Raw genomic sequence first — 22,963 nt, forward strand, 5'->3', positions numbered from 1 at the left:
GTGCATCACTTGCTTTGTATATTATTATTATTATTATTTTATTTCAATTATTAAACTGTTTTTATCTCAACCCACGAGTTTTCTCACTTGTACTCTTCCAAATTCTCTCCCCCATCCCACCGGGGGAGGGGAGTGAGCGAGCGGATGTATGGTGCTCAGTTGCTGGCTGAGGTTAAACCATGACAGCAACCTGTTCCAGTGCCTCACCACCCTCATAGTGAAGAATGTCTTCCTTATATCTAATCTAAATCTACCCTCTTTCAGTTTAAAGGCACTACCCCTTGTCCTATCACTACATGCCCTTGTAAAATGGGAAGATTAACAGGCTGGAACACCTACCAGGACCTACCCATCTGCTTCAATGTGGCTGAAATAGCTTAAACTGCATTTGCACACAGCTGTGTGCCAGCAGCACATTGTAGATAGATGTACCTAGTCTTACTGTAATTTAACTATTCAGGTGAATAGCAGTGAAGCTATTCATAATGCATTTCTAGTTGTGGGCCACGGCACTCCCCTGTCAAATGAAGCCTGCCCATATTAGTGCATTCACACCAGCTGAATTTAATAGCTCAGGTTGGTCTACAGGTGGTACAGTCATGCATCTGGCTGCAAGGTAGGAAAACAATAAAAGCAAAAGAAACCTTGTGTGTCTTGGTTGGACTGCATTATTTAGTGGCCAAAGAACTTGGTGTACTTCCAAAATCACGTTCACTTCATCGTTTTGCTCCAGTCCGGTACTGGTCAGTCTGTCTCTTGCCTAGTAATCTGTTGCTTTGTGTCCTCAAATCAGATTTTCTGGAAGTGGCAGTGAACAGGAGGAAAACGTCGCAATGAAAGCTGCAGAGATACCAACCAGAAAATCCCTTGTTCCCTACCGCTATATAAGCCTAGATAGTATTTATGATTCTGCAGGCCAGTCTGGGGCAAGGTTTCTTGAAGAGCTTAGTAACAACACAGATTCCTTTGCATATATGGAAATTGAATAATTCTAGGTTAGTCTGTTTAGATGTGAGCCATAGTTCTGAGTAGTTTTATTGGAAGAAGAGTAATAAAAATGAATGCATTACATGGAATTAGAATGAAGTTAACATGGTTGCCAGCTTTTAGTGGGTACTTTTGCAGACTAAGTAAAACTGTGTACTTGGTCTTAGCAAGATAACAGCTGTGTTGCGTTCTGACAATGTCGGGTTGAAATGGCTAAAGAGAAGCTGTTGAATGCTTGAGTAGAGGCAGTGCATTGGTTAGCTTCTCTCAGTGCATTAGTTAACTTCTCTGTCTACCCATATCATTCTGTCTTTTCTACGGCTTGTGAGGGTGCACACCTTTTTCTTGCAGTTCTGGAGGCAAAATGGCTGATCTCTCAGACTTTTAAGTCCTCTTTCCTTCCTCCTGATGCAGCTTTTTTCAGTACTCTCTGCCACATGGCCTTGAGCACAGACAGGAGCTGTTTTGGTGACTGGTCCAGCCCCTCCTGGTTTTGGTTCAACTAAAGCTCCTACTTAAGCACCACTTCAGGTCCTGAGACCTTTGTTCCCTTCTTTTGAAAATGATAATATCTGCCTGACCTGCATGGTTTTGTGATTCAGATTTTGTGATTTGTTTGCTGAATTAATTTTAACTCAGATCAGTTAGCTTATCTGGTTTGTAACACAGGAGTGGGGGAGGGATAGCATTTTTTTTTTCTTCTTTTGGTAGCATTGGTTTGCAGTTTTATATAAATAGGGTCTGAGGCATGGGATCAGAACTTCTTACACTGGTTTTGTTGCTGAAGTCAACATATTGCATAACTAATGCTCTCATTTCAAACCATATGTTCCATATAAATATGTAACTTGCTTAGCATACCTTGGAGTTGTGTAACATTCTACATGCCTTAAATCAGAAGTACTCTTAATGGGATTAGATGCAATCGTAACTGAATTACTGTGGCGTGATAGTGGATTTAGGGGTTTATTCCCCTTAGTCCTGTCTGAGTATGTTAATGAAACAGAAAGCTGGTTTTAGATGAAAAGAAAAATGCATGTCTGATAATTTCTTTCAGATGTTCCTAAGCTCCAGCACATATCCTGAGATTCATGGTTATTTGCATGCAAAGGAGCAGGGAAAAAAATCGTGGAAAAAATTGTACTTTCTTTTGAGAAGATCTGGCCTTTATTTTTCCACTAAAGGTACCTCTAAGGTAAGGGAAGGGAAAAAAAAAAGAGAGAGAACTGTGACGTTAGGGCAAATGTCTATGTATTTACCATTTGTTGTAATAATAACCAACCAAAATTTGAATTTCAACTTACAGTGATAAAAAGGGAAAAAATAATCTATTTATTATAGATAAAATTTAGAGAGACCTTGAGATACAAAATTGGGAAAGTATGTCTTAGAAACAGTAGTTTCTTTTTGCCTGATAAAATGAATTTTCAAGTAGTAGTTAAAATTCTGAAGTGTAAGTTGATGCTCTGAAAGGTGGATATAATACTTCATTATCTAAAATAAACAAACCCCCATGTATAAAAGGATTTTACAGGAAGATTTTTAGAGTTCTCAAGTTTTGTCACTGGACAGCTTTTCATTTTACTAGTTCAACTTTTTGATGGCAATACCTTAAACCTGATTATGTTACACAGGATACACAGGAGTTGACACCCCTTTTACATAAACTACTTAAAACAATGTTTTTTCTTGTTCTGAATTTTCTATGTTAAATGCCAGAGTATTCATTGAGCTGTTTTTGTATCCTTCAGCAAATTTCTTTTGTTTGCTTCCTTGACTTAACCTTAGAGGATGGAGATAATGGTTAGAAGTAGTACCGGACAGTAATAATTACAGTATGTTGTTTTTCAGATTCTGAAAGTATATTTTATTTTGATGTTTGAAATGCATACTGCTCTCAAAACTTGCCTCCTACTTTACTATTATTGTGGCTTGAATTTAGTGCGTGTTTTCCCAGAAATGATATCACTTGCACTTTGGTTTTTTTTCCCTCTCTAGAAGAATGAAGTCTTTGACTAGTTTGAGGTGTTTTTTCTCTGCATTATAAAGTTACTGTTGAGTTGTCTCTTTCTAGATTTCATGATGTCACAGTTAAAACTGCAGTATGTAAGACTGTATTTTGGAACGGGGTAACTACTATACTCTTCTGAGTTTCTTATCTGGAGACTGGCTAAAAATAGTCTAACTGTATTACATTGCCCTTCTTTTTTAGGAGCCAAGGCATCTGCAGTTTTTCTGTGAATTCAGCAATAGTGATATGTACATGTCTTTGACAGGCAAAAAGATTTCTGGAGCACCAACAAACTATGGATTCTGCTTTAAGGTACAGGCTTATTATTCTGATACATATTAAAGCAAGCCACAGTTTTTAGGTAAGCTTAAGTTTCTTTAAGGTTTTTGAAAACAATATTCAGCTGTCTGTTATAAAATAGGAGAATTAGTGGCTTTTATTTCAACAGGTATTATCTTCAAGATATGCATTAATGCTAAAAAAATGTGCTGTGGCCTTCTAGCCTAACAAATCAGGAGGAACCAGAGACCTGAAACAGCTCTGTGCAGATGATGAACAAAGTAGGACCTGTTGGATGACAGCAATTAGGTTGCTTAAGGTAATTTTTCTGTGTGGAGTTAACTTCTTACTTAAGCTTACTCTGTGAAATTTTCATACTGTGTGGTAGAGAAGTAATGTAATTCTAGGTTCCCATGCAATAGCAATATCAATTTTGTACTCTGAAAGCTTATTTTTCTTCATCCCAACAAACAGAGAGAGGCCAAATTACTAGAATCATTGTAGGGATGGGATGATGTTTTGAAGCCTCAGTCCTGCAAATACTTAAATGTAACATTAAGCACATGCTTATATGTAACCATGTTGAATTCAGTGAGATTGTTGAGTAATGTGGAACAAAGCTACAAGAAGGGAACTTTAATATGTTTTTAAAATGTGTCTGTTTGTGAAAAAATAGGAATAGGTCAGTTGGTGTATTAAATGGGTAGCATTTAATGCAGTGTGTACATTTATAAAGGCAGCAGCAATGACGACGATGTGCATTTCCTTACCCTAACAGCATTTGTCCCTGGTTTTTAATGGTAAAGAAAAGCATGTGTTATCTTTTACATCTGGAAAAAAATTTACTTGGCTTAGGTTTATAATTTAAAATGCTAACCGTGTTATTTTCTGGTTTTAGTATGGGATGCAGCTGTATCAGAATTACATGCAACCATATCAAGGTAGAAGTGGCTGCAGCCCTTTGAATATAACACCTATGGTATGTCCCACAGTAGCTCCATGAATAAATACGTTGTTTCTGCCATCATGCTATTTTTAAGTAACTTGTGTGTGTTATACTAGTGACCTGATTCTGCAAATCTTTGCATGTGTGAATGCTTGCCAAAAACTTTTGTCAGGGTTGTCTAGAGAGCTAATTAATTAACTTACTTAATACAAATCAGGTAGTTCAGACCAGTTAACAGGTTTTTTGCCTTTGTCAAATCTCCAGTATTTTGGGGGTTCATTGGCTTGTTATCACTGTCAAAAAGAATGGAAAGAGGATTTTTGAACACAGAGCAGCAGAACTATAAATGCGTTAAAAAAGAAGAAAAGTGTTTAAGGTTACACATGCTGTAAATGATGAATAAGAAAGCTATAACAAATCCTTTTTTTTTTATATAAAATATTAAGTACTTAAGATGAGTTTCAGCTGTTATAATAATGACTGGACTTCAGAAGAACACCATAATTTGGCAGAACTGGGTTTTGGAGCAATAACAGCCTATATTAGATGCTATGTCCATCTCCTCAGTCAGATAGTTCGGAGTGGATCAGGTTGTCCTTTTCTTTAATATCTTATGTTATCCCAGTTCTTTATGAGTCATTTGATTCCAGACTTTTTCATGGATGATTTATATAATTTTTGGTTTTGTTCTTGGCTAAATTGGGTAAAAATTACTTGTTGCCAGGACTTGTGACAGTGATTTATGGTGGATTTTTTGAGCTTTTATTATAGTTCTTGCGGTTAAAATGCCTAAAATATGCATTTGCTATTATAGGTATTCACAAAAATAGTTTTCAGTGATACTGCTAATAAGCATGGCTTCAAAATTGTGCTTAATATGCTGACCATGTCTTTACTTTCTGTTGTGTGAAGCTGTTAGAATAGCCAGCTGCTGCTTTTATAATGGATCTGGGAGCCATTACTGATTCTCTCTCCTCTTATGTTGTTGCGTGTGTTTTAGCTCGCGTAGCTTCTAATGCAGGATCTATAACCAGTATTAAGCGTGACACTCTTTTTCTACTTGTGTATAATTCATGAATTAAACAGCAAATTGGATAAAGTTGGGAATTAAGTGCACAAGCTAATGAACATACTTCGTAGGGGAACCACTTCCATGTTTCACATTCCTCCATAACTCACAACCATGTCAGCTACAAGGAGTTCCCTCCACTCTCCTAGAGGCAAACATTTTATCTTATTTTGCCCTTGTTTTTTCACTTTTGCAAAGTTCTTTACAGGTTACAGTTGCTCAGGCAGACCTTAGACTACAGTGTAAAGAATTACAGTGAACTGCAAAATTGCTGTCTTCCATTTCTAGTTATATTCATGCTTGTAACCAAACAGGAACAAAACAGAGCTGCTTTGGTTTTGAACTGGGAAGCTTTGCTAACCCTACAGAAATCTGGGCCTCTTGTGTTCCAGGTGTTACTTTAACTTATAGAATGCTAGAATGTTCTTGTAATTATTTGATATTCCAGTGCCTGCTGACATTTGAGCCATTACAATCCATATTAAACTTGATTTTGTAAACCTTGGTTTCTGAGATGTATTTTGGTGAGTTTTAAGACTGTTTTGTCACACTTCAGTGCTTTTTATTCTGTTGTTACAAACTTGATCTTCACTGGGAGAAAAAAACCCAAGCATTTTTTTATAACAGATCCTACAGTTGTTGAGTCTGTGAAGAGTTAGAAGGGTTGTATTAAAATAGAAGTTAATTTCCATAGAAATTACTGTTTTCAATGCTTAAATCTGGTAAACTTTGAGTGAAAGTTTATATAGAAAATATATAAGTTTATCACATATTTATAGCAAAATATTTCAAATATTTGTTAATTTGGTTATGTATAAGAAATTTGTATTTTATCTTTTTTCTGTTACTTGGACAGCTTAATAACAGTTTCCTGACTTGTTTTGACATGCAAAGGGCTAGTTATAGTTAAAAATATAAATAGAGTTTATGGTAAAGCGATGTATTTATCATCTATTGCAGTAATGCAAAAAGATGATCTGTCCTGCCAGACTGTAAAATTGAGCTTTGCAGCAGCATACTGGAATTACAAATGCTCCCTAGGGTAAAATGAGTTTGGCTTTGATGGGAAACACTGCAGATGCTTGAAACACCACTTACAAAACATAATGTTTTCTCAGAAGCTCACTTTTAAATGATGGATCTTTTAAAAAATGAACAAACTAAATTTATTTTTCTTTGTTGCAGAGAAGCATTTCAGAAAATTCTTTAGTAGCAATGGATTTCTCAGGACACAGAAGCAGAATTATAGAAAATCCAACAGAAGCCCTTTCAGTTGCAGTTGAAGAAGGATTAGCATGGCGGGTATAAACACCTTTGCTTTATCAGAATAGTATTTTCCAATTTTTTTTTTTTTTTTTAAACAAAAAAGCTTTCAAATCATGTTTTTACTTCTCTCATACAGAGGAGAGGGTGTCTACGACTCAACTCACATGGTAGTCCTATTGCCATGTCTAACATGGGTATGTGTGAGTTAATTCATTGCCAGAGAAATGCAATAGCTGGTTCTTTCAATAAAGGCAAAATGTTTTTTTAAAGATCTTTATTTCTACAGCTATACATAGATCTCAGTCATGGTTTCATCATAAAATCTCTAGAGAAGAGGCTCAGAGACTTATTTTGCAGCATGGACTTGTAGATGGGTAAGTTAATTCTTTACGTAACTCTTCTGAGATGTTTCCAGTCAACAACTGCTATTTTCATGTACTACTTATTGGGGGGGAGATGGAGGAAGGAAGATTTTGCACTTACCTAATAGAAGTAAAAATTCTTTTATATAGGGCTATCTGGGGATCAGTTGGTTTCTATTTTATATCTTTTGGAAGCAATAAAGTGGTGATCTAACACTTCGATTCTGTCACTGACAGATTACTTAGGTCTGCTCAGAGCTAGGCACTTGAGCTGTGTATTTGTACAACATTCTCTGGGAACTGTCAACTTCGGCACCAGTGTCTTTTGTATCTCTTATTAGTGATGAAAGAATGAAAGCAAGCCTGAAAACATTGACTACCCTTATTCTAAGATGAAATGTGCAGAGACAGCTGTTGAAAAAAAAGTATGCTTTTCCTCATGAAATGACTAAAAATTGTATTATCCCTTAATGGTAAACAATAAACATTAGGATAAGACCATTCACTTTTGTTTTTCTCTCACTTAAATATTAATTTAAAAAAAATGACAAAGCAAGTAGGTATTTTATGTTCAAATCCTCCTGTTTTTCATTTCCGTATTTTTATCCTTACTCCTGTATTAAATATAAACTTGGGCCTCCTTCATTCAATGAGTAATTCCATAAAACTAAGTTTCTCTGAGTCTGTTTCCAGTTAGGTACCTGTAATATCAGATTACTGGTTAAATTCCTTCAGTTTTAGATTAAGTATGTTGTAATACTGTTTTCTACATGTGCAGAAATGGCTCTAGGAAAAAAAAAAGAGATGGGAAGGAAGGGGAGACAGAAGTAGTCATATTCAGCAAGGATGGCTAATTGGACTTCCCCTTTTGTATTTTTTCTTCTAGTTTTCAACTTCAGGGGTCATGTTTTTAAGCTGGGCTAATCATCCTGAAACTGCTTCTGTGCTCTGCATTCTTTTTTGCATTTGTTACGTGAGAGGGACAGGACATGGGAGTGAATCCAACATGTATTTCTGAGCAGTATGTCATTCTAGGGGTGACGAATCTTCCACTGTATTTCAGTGGGTACACACACATACTGTTAAATGAAACCCAGTAGATTTGACGAGTAAATAGCAATGGTGTTTGAGATAAGAAAGTGAATACCTTGCTAACATTAGTTTAGTACAGTGTTGTTTATGTTATATTCTTGGATCTATTCATAGATATGCATTGTGGTTTTGGTGAGGATGATACTTCTGCGTGGACTTGTCTAGAATTGATTAGAACATGGTAGTATGAGTGCTTATATGCTGTCAGATACATATTCAGGAGTTACAGTGAAGTCATTAATACATTACAGCATGTGACAAATGCTGTGCTTTTTGACGGGCTGAAAGAACGAATTATCACCAGAAATACAGAAGTTTTTCATGGGAATAATAAGATTTTAGTTTCTGGGGGCTGGGGGGGTTGGGGCAGAGAAAATAATCCATGTTGAGCCTTCTAAGGTGATCCCAAGCAGGGAGATCTGCATATATGACAGAGGTGGTAGGACCTCTGTAATACTGTATGTACCAACAAATACGCTGTTTGATGGCTTATAGAAGATAAAGGGACTATTACTTAAAGAATCTGCAGTTGTCTCAGTATTTGAATAACCCAGTAACAGAATTAGAGACAGCAACAGTCTTAAGGTGTGCTATGAAAGAATAAAGTTTTTGGATCTACTGTCCTGGTGTAAAACCAACTTTCTTAAAGAAGTTTATGTAGCAGTGTTGTAGATTTCATACTTTACTCCCTAAAGGACATTTGGAGACTTTTCAGTGATAAATGGTTGACAGGATCGGCATCTTATTGATGAATGAGATAAATAGCATTACCAAAAGGCCCATGACAAAATGCAACTGGTCATTCAGAGAATTCCTTACAGGTTTATGAAGGAGCAGTTGTTTGGAGTCATCCAGCATGTCTAAAAAGCTCCCTTCCAACTAGCATTTCTAAGATTCTGTGAACTAGAACCCTTTCTTCATAAGAAAGTGATCTTTTTAAAGGTTCTTTGACAACTAAAGTAGGTCTACTGTGATAAGGTTAGAAAAGAGTAAAGATCTTTTTATGTAAGGAGGACAAATGTTGCTTATCTTTGCTGTTAAAACAAGGAAAAAAGTAAGAAAATGGACTTTAAAAGAACTGATGAATGGGAACATAAATATTTATCAACCTGTATTTTCTTTCCTACCCAATGTGATTACTTTGTGTATTGTTTAATGTGTATACCGGTATTTGGGTGTAGAGACCCCATTTTGGATATCTGCAAAGTGGCACATTCTTACAGTGTCATTTTTCTGAATAAAATAAAATGCCAGTCCTTAATGAGAAATATATAAAAGATTTAAGTTTATGCAAAGGATTCTAACTGTGCTCTGAAAAATTTCGTTCATGTCCTGGAGAGGGTGAAAGGCCACTAGGTGGTGAGAGAGAGCTTGTTATGAGAGCCCGAGTCTATTGAGAACTCTTATTTGTCCTTACACTTGCCGTGTGCTCTTGCAAGCCGTATGCTGAGTTGGCGATTATCCCTCTTTAATAACTGAATTAGTATCAGAGGTCCGAATTAGACTGGATGGGGATTTTGACAGAAATGTTAATGATTATAGACTCCAAATTTCATAATTCCAAGTATTTTCTTACTTTGGAAAAATAGAACTCTTAAAAACATTGAGGATGAAATTAGTAGTTTGGATCCATGCTGTTAGTCAGTGAAAATCCACCATAAGCCTTTGTCTGCTTTCTTCTCCTGAAATCCTTTCTTTTCATAGAATAGTTTGTGCTCTAATTCCTGGTATGTGGTTGGGAAAAAGTAGGTGGCCACTAGTGCTCACTTGGTTGATACCTGCAAGTCCATTTTGCCCGTTTCTTTTGTGTCCTGAAAGAGGAGCATGCTTGCCAATGGCTGTCCCTCCATTTCCCTTCTTTGGTACATTGGTTAGCTGTATCTGTTCCAGACCTGCACAGTATAAACAGTTCAGACTCTCTCCACTACAAAGCTGTGAATCAGGTACTTCCCTCTGTCCTCCAGACTGTTCTCTGCCAATATCCCAAACCCAGTGATTCAATGAAAGCTGTCTCTTACTGGTAATCATCCTTTGCCTGTACGAGATTATCCTACCATGATTGTGACATAAGTCTGTCCATAAACTGGCTGGACTAAGTTATCAGTGAACTAGTTGCAGTGACACTGTTGGCCATTGAGAGTGTTGTGATTTGAATAACGATGCCATAAAATGAGCAGAATGTAGCTCTGTCTCAGTGGGATTTTTGCCGATGTGCAGAAGTGAGCGTGCATTTATGATTATTGGCCAGATGTGAAAATCATTCTGGTATGTCTTGCGTTACCTTTTCTGTAAACTCCCTGTTGAACTACCTTTCGAATTTTCCCTATAACGCTTGTGATTTAGGTAACTGTCAGCGTCCAAAGAAAAACTTTGTTCAAAGCACAAACTTTGGGGGTACTTTTGTGTCTAAAGAGATGCATTGTAATTCTATGCAGTGTAAAAACTAATGCCTACGGTATCATTCATTCTGAGAATGCATATTTTTCATATAATAGACAAGGTGAAGAAGAATTTAAGAAAAAGTATTTCTAGTGACACATTTGCAAAGAAATACTGATTAAAAGCATAACTTATTTAATTAATATTATTTTTGCTTTTCACTAATACTTCTGTAATGAATTTACAACAGTTTTAACTGGATGTTTACAAAAGGCTTTCCAGAGAGATCTTACTCTGAAAATTTTCAATCTCTTTTAGGGTATTCCTGGTACGTGATAGCCAAAGTAACCCCAAAACATTTGTATTGTCATTGAGTCATGGATTAAAAATAAAGCATTTTCAAATTGTACCAGTAAGTAAATTTTTCAGTTTATATATACAGTTGTAAAACAAAACAGTTGATTAATTGTGATTGAATATCGCTGGATTCTTTTTTCTTTTGCTGTTATATGGAAGATGTAAACATAATACCTGTATCACAAAAATAAATTAGTATTCTTGAGTAGAGTTGAACATTTTTGAGCTTTGCTGTTTGATTTGTTATAAAGCTTGACTAGTATTATGAAATCCTAAAAAGTGTCTTCAAAAAAATAGACAAATCTATTTGAACTGGAATAGAAGCAACCCTGATGGCATGAAAATCATGTATTAATAAAGGTCATATTACCTTTTCATTTTTCAATATGTGCACAATTACTTTTTAGTCATCTGTTTAGGTGGACTGCCTGCGACGCGTGTGTGTGTATATCTCACTGACTCATCTTTTCAGGATAGTTTCTCTCAATATTTGGAGCCAAACATTTTCTGCTGACCCCTCTTCTTGATTCATATTATTGTGGTATATTCATGTCCAGGTCTTCTTCAGGGGGACAATTTTAGCAAAAAATTGATACCCTTATTTAGTCCAGCTACTTATAGGTAAGCTGAAATTTCCTAAATTGAAATCATATTTCCATCAGTTTTCATTGAAGATACCATCCAATTCTTCTGCCAGAATGGCCAGCTTTCCCCATCCCTTCCAATCCTTCCAGAGGTGGTTTATACTGTTTTTACAGGCTGCTTGGGTTAAGATGAGAAACACTTTAGCATTATGTGTTTTACCCACAGATGCTTGACATAACTGAGCAGACCTATAGCTTTTTCTTCTCTATTCACAAGAACCTTTCTTCCAGACCACATAACACTCTAGCCTCCATGTTTCTTCCTACTGAAGTTTCTAGGAGATTCTGCTGTTTCTCAGTAGAAATGAGTGTAGTGGCATTTTCTTTGTTTCTGATCTGGTGATCCCCTATGATCGTTCACCAAATTTCTGTATGCCTTACCTAGGGCTTGCAGCTGATATCCTCCCCAAAAAAAGTTCCTGTAGAATAAAACAGAAGCATTATTTGCGAGGAGGAAAGGAGTGAATCAATGTTTGTTAAAAGAATTGCCCAGGATTTTTGTTGTGTTAGGTACAAACAATGGAGGAGTCCTTCATCCAAAAGTGATAGCTATGCCCTGGATCCCATGCAAGCATCAGCATGTGCTCTGTGATCAGAATCTCAGGTGTAAGATCTCTGTGCTTCTATTGACTGTGGTTGCTTCTAGTATTTACTTTGGGATAACTGCTGTGTGGTTTAGAAAACCTTCTGAACTCCGTACAAATACTGTATGATCCTACTTCATTGGCATGTCATTTAACTCTCAAATTTAAGAGACCACTTTTTCTTTCCCTATCAGGAAACAGACCCTCTCTTCTCTAACAACCAATGTAGCAGGAAGCTGCAGTTATCTTCAGTTTCCTCTGAGCTGGATGATTCTCCTCTTCCCTTCCAAAAAATTATCCAGTCAATTCTAATGTTCTTCTGCAGATGTAAGCAGTGCATTTGAGGAATTAATCATATACAAGCATACTAAAACCACGTTCTCCTGTTGTAGGATCTTTGGAGAAACCAGGAACTCTTTATTTTGACATAGATTGTCTACAGACTTGGGACGGTTTTTCCATGCTGATGCTCTAGAAGACCTGTACCACTTCAGTGCAAAACCTGTTTTTCTTGAAGGAAATTTTTTTTTAATTGGTTTTTAAAGTAAAGCAATTTATCCTATGGTAGTTACCAGAAAAAATAAATCTGTAATGAGAACAACTTAATCCAGAGAGAGACTATGGAAACTGGTAGTTCCCCAAACATAGGCATATTTGAATTCCTTTCTGTCATCTAATTTCCAGTCACATTCAGTACCCCTCATGCCATTCTCAATATCCTGACTTACCACATGCTCTGTTTTCGCTAGAACAATACTCTTTAAGGAGTTCAAAAAAGTATTTTTTGAGGGGGGGAAGGTTTTGCTTCCAGTTGCTGCTGATCTTCTAAATGAAGTTACCATTTTCTAAGAAACAAGGCATGTTGTGTTACTGCAGTAAGGTGGTAGCTTATTAGTTGGAGATCAAGGTTACCTTTTTGAACTTCAAATCCTGCTGTTCTTCTAAACTCTTGCCTTTTTCCAGCCATTGGGAAGAGAAGATAAACTTTCCTACTAAATGTAAATAAATAAATAACTGGCATTTAGAAGGTCTTTTTACAAGTGAAAAATCAGTCAGTCTCTAAATGAATTATTTTTCTCTTACATTTTAGGTTGCTTCAGGTTACACTGCATTTAAAAATGTCTCCTTTCAGATAGGGCATGCAGCCTGCCAATTCAAGTTTCCCCCACATTAACAGGTGCATCATGTTAACATTAGTAACATGTGCAACAGGTATTGCAGGTGGGTGGCAGGGAATTGATTGTAGAAAGTTGAAGAGAAAACCTTTGAGATACATTTGGGATCCCATAGTGTGAAAGTTGGAGGACTTGATAGCTTAAATGTATTTTTCAGCCTTACCACTCTGAGGTGATATAAGTTAACTTCAGTGTTGTCTATCCTGAAATTAGCTGTTCTGTAGTCCATGCGAAAGAAGAAGAATTGATACACATTTCTGGGACTGTCTTTTTCCAATAAATGTTCTCTCATAACAGCCTTCTTAGCTTACAGAAGATGTTAGGTTCATGGGCAACATAATTTTGATATGAGTTTTTACTTTGCAGAATATTGATTGCTTTAGAATTAGCAATATGTCTGGTATTCACTTCAAGGTTTGGGATTAACTTGGAGGGGGAAAAATAAGCTAAAAATGAAATCCTGGTCAACAGACATCTGAATTGTCAACTCTTCCTTGTCTTCAGTGTGTTGGCAGGAAAATTGCATGCATAAGGAAAGTCCGATGGATGATAATCCATTTTCAGGTTCTTGGCTGGAGCACAGGAATTTACACATGCACACATTGGTAATTCCTTAACTAGCAGTGTTTGACCTGGATTGACCAAAGTCTGAGAATAAAGAAATTACAAACTACCTCCAGACATGGTAGAAAAGGGTAGAATAACCAGGAGTCATAAGCAGTTCAACAGCTGCTTCAGATGAGAAATCTTAATTACAGGTAAGAGAGCTAATTATATCTTCTCCCTTCCCCTCTACTCAAGTAGGATAGTTGCATCTTTCCCTAGCACACCATCTGCTACTCTACGCTAGCCCTACTTCAGGATCTTCTGTTCACTACTCTCTCAATCTTGTAAAGTATCTTTTTTCCCTTTTCTTTTTAAAATAGTTTAAATAGGGTTTTTTTACCCTCTATGTACATTAATACTAATTAGTCACTATTGCACTGAAGCTTCTTGATATTAGACGTATCAGCAGTAGAGGAAATAAATCGAGAAACTATATAGTCACCAATGCAATACAAATTGTGCAAGAGCTAATGTTTAGTAACCTAGAATAGAGAAATGCTGATTGTAAATTTTTAAGCATCTAAAAGTCAAAAGTAATCTTCCAAGGTATGTTTTGCAATTTCTTCTTTCTCTTCTGTATCCATGCTAATGCGTTTGGAGCTGCAGCAGTTCTTTCTCCTACAACAAAGAACATGTTACTACATCAAGCATGTTACTTTTGTGGTGGGCAGTTTCTTGTATAGCAAGTGTCATCCAGTACACCAGTGCACTAGCGTATAGCCTCATTGCACCTTACAAAGTAAGTGATACAAAATGTAGCAGTTACACAGAATATGAATGCAGCAAAGGTTGAAATCGGTGAGTAAGTTGAAACTTGGTTGTTTCTTGTCACTCTGTAAAAATTCAGTGTTCATATTAACTCCAGCTATCATTCCAAAGCAAAGGCATAAAGTAATATTGTTAGTGCAGAAAGAATATTCCTATACTTATTTAACTGTTCTTTCCTTTTAGGCATGTACATAACTTAAAGGGGAAGTTAAAGAATGCATTGTTTTTCTGTTTATTTTTGATCTTGCTGTGAATGATCGCTGTATTTTTCCTTCTCTCAGTAGTCATGTAATTATGAATATCTTGGTCTACAGGAAGACTTCTCAAACAAGTATTTCAGTCGGGAAGAAATACCATAGCAAAAGAGGATTTTATTCTGTCTTGTTTTTCCATTTTTGCAGTTGGAAGATGATGGGAAGCTATTCTATACCCTTGATGATGGTCATACCAGATTTACTGATCTCATCCAGCTAGTGGAATTCTACCAACTTAATAAAGGAGTACTGCCTTGCAAGTTAAAACACTATTGCGCACGAATTGCTCTTTAACCAAAGCATCTGTTGTTTCATCAGAGGGAAAGGAGGATGTTAGAATACTTTTTCCCCTAAAGGCAATTTGTAGAGTAAGAAGGGAAAAAGCATGACATTGTAAAGATTCTATGTTTTAGCTGAAAAAAAAAAAGATATTCTATATAGATAAGAACTTTGCATTGTGATTGTCACAGCAAAATTAACTTTATGGTATTAAAAAAACATTCTTTCCTATGTAATTCTTTAGTGTTGTCTTGGACTTTGTTTTTCTTTTTCAACTGAAAACAATTTTTAAAAAACTGATATTGTGTAACTTCTACAAAAATATAACTGAACGAAAGATCTTTGTTCTTAGGTTTAAAATGAACTTTTTGTCTCTTCAAATGTTTCTCATAATTTCTGTTTGTCACATAGAAGAATAACATTTACTGTGGTGAGGATAAGAAGCTGAACTGCACATTTTATTTGTAAATAAAACAAATATTTTGCACTATATTTTTGAATGCTACTTTGAGGATTATCGTACACAAAAAGTGAAAAATCATTAAAACTACTTATAACTGTACTGAGTTGTGCTATTACTGTTGTAATATTTTAAAGGATTTTTTTCTCTAATGACTAAATCTACATCTTTATACAGAGCTGGAGTGTCACTTACTTGGCTGTGATATGTATAAACATGCATAAAGTATCATGTAGTGCATAACATGGTTTAGTGTATACGTACAGTCTCTAAAACAGAGAGAGGGAGAGAGAGATCTGTTAAGTACTGTGGATTGTTGCAGAGTTGGGGAGGGAATCTACTTCAATTGCCCTTAAAAAATAAAGGTAAGGTTATAATATGTACAAATTTACAATATTTACAAATACTTATGATACCTACAAATAAAGGTAAATCCAGTGAACTTTACTGTTTGCTGAAAACCTGGTGAGAGCGTATTTGCAGTCAGTTCCTAGCTTATTTTATTATCGCAGAATAAAAATTTCAATATAGCTACCAGTCAACCAGTCTGTAGAGATTACCAAACATCTAACATTCCAACTAAAAAGAACTGTTACAGTAGACTGAGTCAAATTTTGGACCATAGCATTAGAAATACTTCCAGTATCTGTGTTTTGAAAGAGAGATGATACTGCTGCATCCTTGAACAAAGACTCAAGTGGAATGGGGCTTGGATTGAAAGAGGCATCCCTGTCCTGATGCTTTGCTGTCCAATAGGTTTGATCTTGTGAGGGTTGAGGACCTCGCCCTGGGTATCTTTACTCAGGGTAAAGGCTGGAGTGCAAGGTAGTGCTTGGAGATGGGCCATCATGCTGAATTCGGCCCCTCCTTCCTGTGCTTGCTTTGATTCTCCGACTGTCAGACATACCAGCTGTTCTGCTAGTATGGTGAGGAGAGGAGGTGAAGGAGGCCTGGGCAAGGGACGGAGTAAGATGGGACCCGGGGCACAGCAGCGCCAGTGTACGTAAGCTGACAAGGTCATGTAGATGGAAGCATTAGAATAGTATGGTGGCTATAGCCTATGGTTTTGTTACTGTGTGTCTGTGGAAGGCAATCATAATAACATAATACTGTGATACTTAATTTACTGACTTGATCCACACATCACTGACCTTTTCCTCTGGTATGCAAATACAGTTTTTAAAGCTCATTAAAAAAGCAACTCTTCATAACGTGTACCAAAGATGCAACATATGTGGTGCCTAAGCTCATTACATTAGTAATGCCTTGTAAAACTCTTCACAGTCTGATAAATTTAACTCTTAAGCCTCAAATGGAATTTCAAATTATAATTACAAAAGTACAGTTTTAATTAAAACCTCCTCAGATTTAGTTTAATAATGTGATTACTTTTCAGGCCTAGTATTATTTCAGAGATCAGTATAGAATAAGGAGAAACACTCTCCTCTGCATCCCTGTTTTTTTGGTCATCTTGTGACAAACAAAATGAATTGTCTACTGTAGTCCATTTCTACTTGGGCATGTGAAAGCTTTGCCATAATTTTTATTTGTATTTATGTATTTGCTAGCATGCTTGGTAGAGAAGCTAACTGCTCGGTGAGCAGTCACCTTTGGGCCTATCGGAAAAGAAAAGAAAATGCCGGGATTATGTCATGTGGTGGAAAGACATCAACCATCAAAAATCTTTGCCTGCTTTTTCAGGTTTTTTTTTCACAAGTGCAAAAAAAACCCCAACATCAAAAAACTCCAAGTAAAATGAAGTATTGCTTAATGAGCATGGTTTTTGGACTATCAAAAGTTTCTAACTGGCAAATATTCAAAGCATTCTTACTCTGTAAAGTGTTGCCTCCTGCATTTTGACAGCTCTCTTAATTAAAATCTAAACGGAAATCTTGCTGAAAGTACCAAATCTTTTTTTTACAAGTGTGCATACCTTTCCTGAACTGTATGGTTGGTTGTGACTGTGCCATAAAAACCAAACCAGTAAAACTAATAAAATCTAGTTTGGTGTTTAAATGGCTTAACAGACTGCCTCCTTGTTTAAATATTACTGAAGGAAGAAGCATGAAGGAGGTAGTTTTAATGTGTAAAAACGAAAAAACAAACACACACACACACCCCCTGCCAAAACAAACAAAGCGAAACTATTTGATATCCCAGACTACTTTAAAACATGCTAAACGGTACAGGTGGTTGATATATGACTTGCAAGATCCTTGCTAGCAACCAGTCATTTCTTGTCAGAAAAATGGCAAGGTTTTTTATGATACCACCCAGGATATGTCTGACCATAAAGTTCTTTGAGGGTGTAGGCAATGCTGTTTAAACAGAACTTCAGTGTGCTATCTGTGGCTTCTAATTGGGAATACTGCACTTCTTTGGTGCCCACCTTCACAAAGAAAATTGGCTAATCAGGAGTTGTTAACAGCTCAGGGAGAAATCAGTACTATTTTGGGCAAAGCAGTCTCTGTCTCCAACGGTTTGCTTCTCTACAAAATGTGGACAATTTTGTATTTACCTCATAGAGGAATTAAGGACTGATTTTTAAAAAAATTATAATTGAAATTGGTATTGTTTGCAGAGAGCTTTTTTTAAGGAAGGTGATATATTTTTACCTTTACTTGGAGGAGGTCAGAATCTATAGTCTTAAACTTCTTGATGGAGAATCAGTGTCAAAGCACCTAGGTTTGAAGCATGGTATTTGAAAAACACTTCATACTTTCTTCAGATTTAAAATTTTATACTTCTGTGAGTGTATCCGTGCAGTGCAGTGCAGTGCCAGGAAGAGAGAACTAAGCTTGCCATGCAGAGGTACCAGAAGCAGTATAACTGTACAAGCCCATCTTTCTATCTGGGGTAATTAGCCCTGCAGGGGCAGGGGTATGCTCTGCAAGCTGAGAGCTAGTTCAGAGATTGCTCTAAAGCTCAGCATTGTATTTGTTGGCATGCCCTTTGTGCCTTAGTTTCCAATCTTAAAATCTTTTTGGCTCAAAGGAGATTAAAAGTTAATTCAGTGGTGTTTCATAATGCATACACATACACAGCCAGAATTAAGGTTGCATGGGCAGCATTAAATGACATTTTTTAACTTCTGAGTGTTTTTACTTAACAATCTTATTAAGTCACTTAATGAATTTTTTGACATGTAGCGAGTCTTCAGTTCATCAAACTAAATGTTTTGAAAGAGAGCTTTAACCCATTAAATAAAAGAGGATTACGCATGTAACTAACTACAAGTGGGATCTTTCAAGGATAATTGAATTTCTGTCAAATGTTGTCTGTTACATCCTGGTTTAAGAATTGTAGCATTTTGTACTTCCCTGGAGGTAGAATTACTCTGTAGTGTAAGTGGGTTTGGGTGTCCAATTTTAAGACATAAATCAGCTTATTTCAAGAGAATAGCCTTTTTTTGTTGTTCCATTGTTAAAAGCTAGTCATCTTCATCTAAATAGAAGCCACTCAGCTACCAGTTAATTTATTTTAACTGTTTAAACCTATTTAACAGATGTAGTTTGCAAATCAGTCTAGTGTTTGTCAGTAAGAAATTTACACATAATTTTTGTTACCTTGATTACTTTAGTTTACAAAAATACAAAGCAACTTACAGCTTACATCAGCGTTTCTGTTTGGTTAGTAAAATATTTATTTTTATTACTGTTCTGATATTTCAAACTATGGTTCCTTAGCACTGTAATGCATTCCGTTTCTAATTTCAACTTCGTAGCTGAAGCTTTCACTGAAATCATCGAAAATGGGACATACCCCATTACTTGAATATACTTGCAAGCCTTCAGAGGTTAAACACTTATGGTCTATGCATAATCAATGTGTATGGTAGTGCAATTAATGTTAACTTTAATGAAATGCATGAATATTTAAAACTTAATGAATCTGGCTTTACAGCGTGCTTTACAGCCTGGTTTACATATGTGAACAGTATTGACTGTTGGCCTCTGGATGTCAGCAGTGTATCATGAAATTCCTGTAATCAGCCGCTGTTTTCCTGCTTCCTCCCAGAAATATCTGTGACTTGTGGTCTCTGCACACCTCCAGAACACCCAGTGCTTTTTCCTCTTATAAATTATTCACTTACTCTGTACCAATTAGTTCTACCAGTTGCTAGGTTTGTTATCAAGTTAAGCTTCAAGACAAGAACCTGAACTCAATGAGTGATTAAAAATTTATTAGCAGAGATGATTAAATATGCAGATAGTCTGTGAAGCTTGTTCTTGAAACCATTATATTACCTTTTTAATACTAATGATTTGTATAATTAATTTTAAAAAAGCCTGAAAGTCTTTTAAAAAAAATCAGAGTAGGACATAAAAGAGAAGAGATTAAATGCAGAGGAGGCAGTGAACCTGAGTATTAAAACAGCTCATTCACATGTATAGGCAATAAAGTGATTTCCTTACAGGAATAGTTTGTGTTTTTTTTCCCCTCTGCTAAGTTGATTATTTTATTAATCTTTTAAGCAATTTGGGAAAACTCTATCCACTAGTGAGTCATATTTTCAAAACAGAACTTTATGTGATTAACGCTGATAATACAGATGATTCCCCTAAACTTTACGGTTAAAAACTAATCCATATCAAGACGTGGTTTCCACATTTAAGCATGTGCTGGATTTTAGGTGTGCAAGTAGCACCAGGGCTTCCATGGGAACTTCTCAGGTACATTAATGCCACCAGGGAACTCCAGGGCAGTGTGGCAAATGCCAGGCAAAGTTTCTGAAAGAGGGGCTGTCCCCCACACCAGTTTTTCAGGGTGGTGTGCATGTGTGTGAGGTGTTTGGTGAGAAGAGCCTGTGTCCCCACAGCTGTGGCCAAGGCAGCAGTTAGGCAGATTTGGGGGTGGGGGCAGGTGGGACCCTCCGGAGCCCAGGGTGAGTGGGAGCAGCCCGGTGCTGTTGAACCTGCAGGGTTGGCTCTGGAGGAGATGGGCCTGTCCTCCACTCCCATGGGGGAAAGAAAAGAAATGACTTTATTGCCCGTTAAGGGAGTAGGTGGAACGGAGAGGTGGCCCTGGGGCCTGACTTTTTGCTTTCCACTTCCCTGAGGTGGAAACCCTCTTGGCAGCGTAGGAGCAGCCTAGAGAGCAAAGGTGGCCGGCACCAGCTGTGGCGTGGAGGGAGCCTGCGTGGCTGGCGCTAGCCAACGCTGGTGGCGCAGCTTTTGGCATCTGCTTGTATGTGGGCACATGTGATATGTTAGGTGTTTTGTAATGGCTCTGTGAGAGGGTACAGGAGGTGACAAGACCTGGCTACGCACTGGGAGCTGGAACAGTTTGGGGGAGGCTTAGGGGTGAACGGTGTGCTGCCATCCCTCTGTGCTGGTGCCCAGCAGGGCAGGTAGGGTAGGTGGTAGGCAGCACCCCTCGGGTGCCGCACTGTGCAGCAGGGAGAGCCGAAGCTCGCTTTTCTCTTCCTCTCCTTCCAGCTCTGCCTCTGGCCTGCCTGGTGCAGTGCCACCAAAGACCATGGCTGATGGCCCCAGGCACCTCATGGGAGCAAGCTGCTGTGGATGAGGTTTGAAGGAAAGTGAGGGCCTGTCCCAGCTTCTCCCACTGTGCAAAGGGGGGTGTGAGCAGCCCAGGAGCTGCTACTGCACCCTTTGCCTCCTGGAAAGGGAGGTGAGGCTGATGAGCCCCACCAGCCCAGATATTGTCAGAGTTAATGAGTTGCCCTTAATAAATACGTGTGCTCTGGGTTTGACTAGCAGGTGTGTATTTGGAGGAGGCATGTTATGCATCAAATTGAGGTCAGCATGAATAGTGAGTGAAACTGTTTCTTTCTTAAGATTGGGGGCCTGAGGTGGGGAGGGGAAAGCATGAGGGGAGGTTGTCATATACCTGTTGTGTTGCCCTTTTTTTCTGTTCTGTTTATAAATAAGGGTGCCTTTATTTTCAAATGCTAAGCTCTATGTAGTATTCTTTAGGCTTCAGTTACGCGAAGTGCAGCGCATGTTTCTAGCCCTGGCCGTAGTAGGCAGCGGAACCGGAGCCCAGCCTTTTCTAGAGTGAGACCCAAGGAAGGTGTTTGTATTGCCATCACCTCTGAACTTGCACGGCTAGGATCTTGCTGTGGAGGATAAGGCTAAGTGAAAATGGTTGTTCTTTATCCAAAATAGCACGTATGCCTCTTTGATGTGAAATTAGACTGTCACCTGGGAACTTCCTTAGCAGAGCACAGTCCTGGAAACATTTCTGTAGTTCTCTGGGAGATGCATTGTCTCGGATGTACAACTTTCCATTCTTGCTTTCTTCCTGCTCTGAGCTAAGTTGAAACACCACTTTTCACAAATGTATTTCAGCTTTGCCTTGTATTATGCCAGCTACCTACTTGGAGAAAGAGAAGTAGCAGAGGAAAGAGCATTAACTAGGGTAAGCAAGTTGGCAGAAAAAATTGAGGACATTGAATGAGGTGCTTCCTGCTTTCCTCGCGGCTGAACCTGAGCAAAAGAATGAGTCCTTAGTCTTGCATTCCTGAATACGGGGTAGGCTGATGTGTTCCCCAGTGGGATCATAAGTTTAGATTGGTTTTTAATGTCGAAAAGCAAAAAGCTTTCTAATGTGAAGAAAAATCCTTAAACTGAGGGAAAGGAAATATATAATTTCAAATCTTTTTACAATGCAGGAGGGTGCAGGTGAGAGAAAAAATGCATGAAGTTTTCGTAGGTTGGGTTTTTTGTTTGTTTATTTGTAGTTTGTTGTGGTTTTTTTTTTAACCAAAAAAGTTACTCTGTTAAATTGTGCAGAACTCTGCAATTGTGAAATCTACAGCCTATGCTAAATGTTTAAGTTCTGGGAAATAACTCATGGAAAAATCTCTTATGATGGATGTGAGGTCAGCTATTCGAACTAAAATACTTTCTCCCCAGTTACACAGTATAGGGCTGTGGTGCTCAGACCATATGCATAGTTAGTTATTTTTAGGCATTTAAGGAGAATGTAAAGGAGGTGATATGTGTAGGAGGGTGGAAGGGTAAGGAAGGAATTTTAAAAGAGATACTAACACTTGGAGCAACAATAGATATGCTACTGGAGTGATTTTTCCTAACCTGTACACATCACATCTGAAGGGGATTGCTTCTGTACTGAACAATTAATGAAGTCCTCATTTCTGAAATGATGCATGTGCTTGTTTGTGTGCTGTGCATAATGCTATGGATTTCAGTATGCTTAAGATAATGTGTGTAAGTGCTGGCAGGATCAGAGTCAAAGACGTCAAAAATAACTTGGAGGGCTTGTGGAAATTCACAAAGTATAATAAGGTGATACTTCAGTTGGTGCTGAAGTGGAAATTGCAGCTGATATTTAATGATGGACTGTGGTCACTGGGTTCACTGTGACTGAACAATATCCATCTCTCTTTTTGAGGTAAATGAAAAGCAATATATGAAGTTGAACTAAAAATTAGGAATGTTTTGCCTCTTTAGTACTTGTAC

General features: G+C 37.5%; 1 protein-coding gene across 1 annotated transcript in view; it reads left to right on the forward strand.

The window, feature by feature from the left end:
* Positions 1 to 15,073, forward strand: part of GRB14 (growth factor receptor bound protein 14) — a 51,895-nt gene extending 36,822 nt beyond the window's left edge. The window contains exons 5-13 of the mRNA XM_009274900.2: positions 2,045 to 2,182; positions 3,200 to 3,310; positions 3,501 to 3,596; positions 4,176 to 4,256; positions 6,478 to 6,594; positions 6,695 to 6,752; positions 6,845 to 6,932; positions 10,710 to 10,803; positions 14,927 to 15,073. Of these exons, the coding sequence (XP_009273175.1) occupies positions 2,045 to 2,182; positions 3,200 to 3,310; positions 3,501 to 3,596; positions 4,176 to 4,256; positions 6,478 to 6,594; positions 6,695 to 6,752; positions 6,845 to 6,932; positions 10,710 to 10,803; positions 14,927 to 15,073 (930 nt within the window). The remainder of the gene's footprint in view (positions 1 to 2,044; positions 2,183 to 3,199; positions 3,311 to 3,500; positions 3,597 to 4,175; positions 4,257 to 6,477; positions 6,595 to 6,694; positions 6,753 to 6,844; positions 6,933 to 10,709; positions 10,804 to 14,926) is intronic.
* Positions 15,074 to 22,963: the final 7,890 nt, after the last annotated feature.

Source organism: Aptenodytes forsteri, unplaced genomic scaffold, assembly GCF_000699145.1.
Source record: "Aptenodytes forsteri isolate BGI_AS27 unplaced genomic scaffold, ASM69914v1 Scaffold255, whole genome shotgun sequence".
In the NCBI taxonomy this organism is placed as follows: Eukaryota; Metazoa; Chordata; class Aves; order Sphenisciformes; family Spheniscidae; genus Aptenodytes; species Aptenodytes forsteri.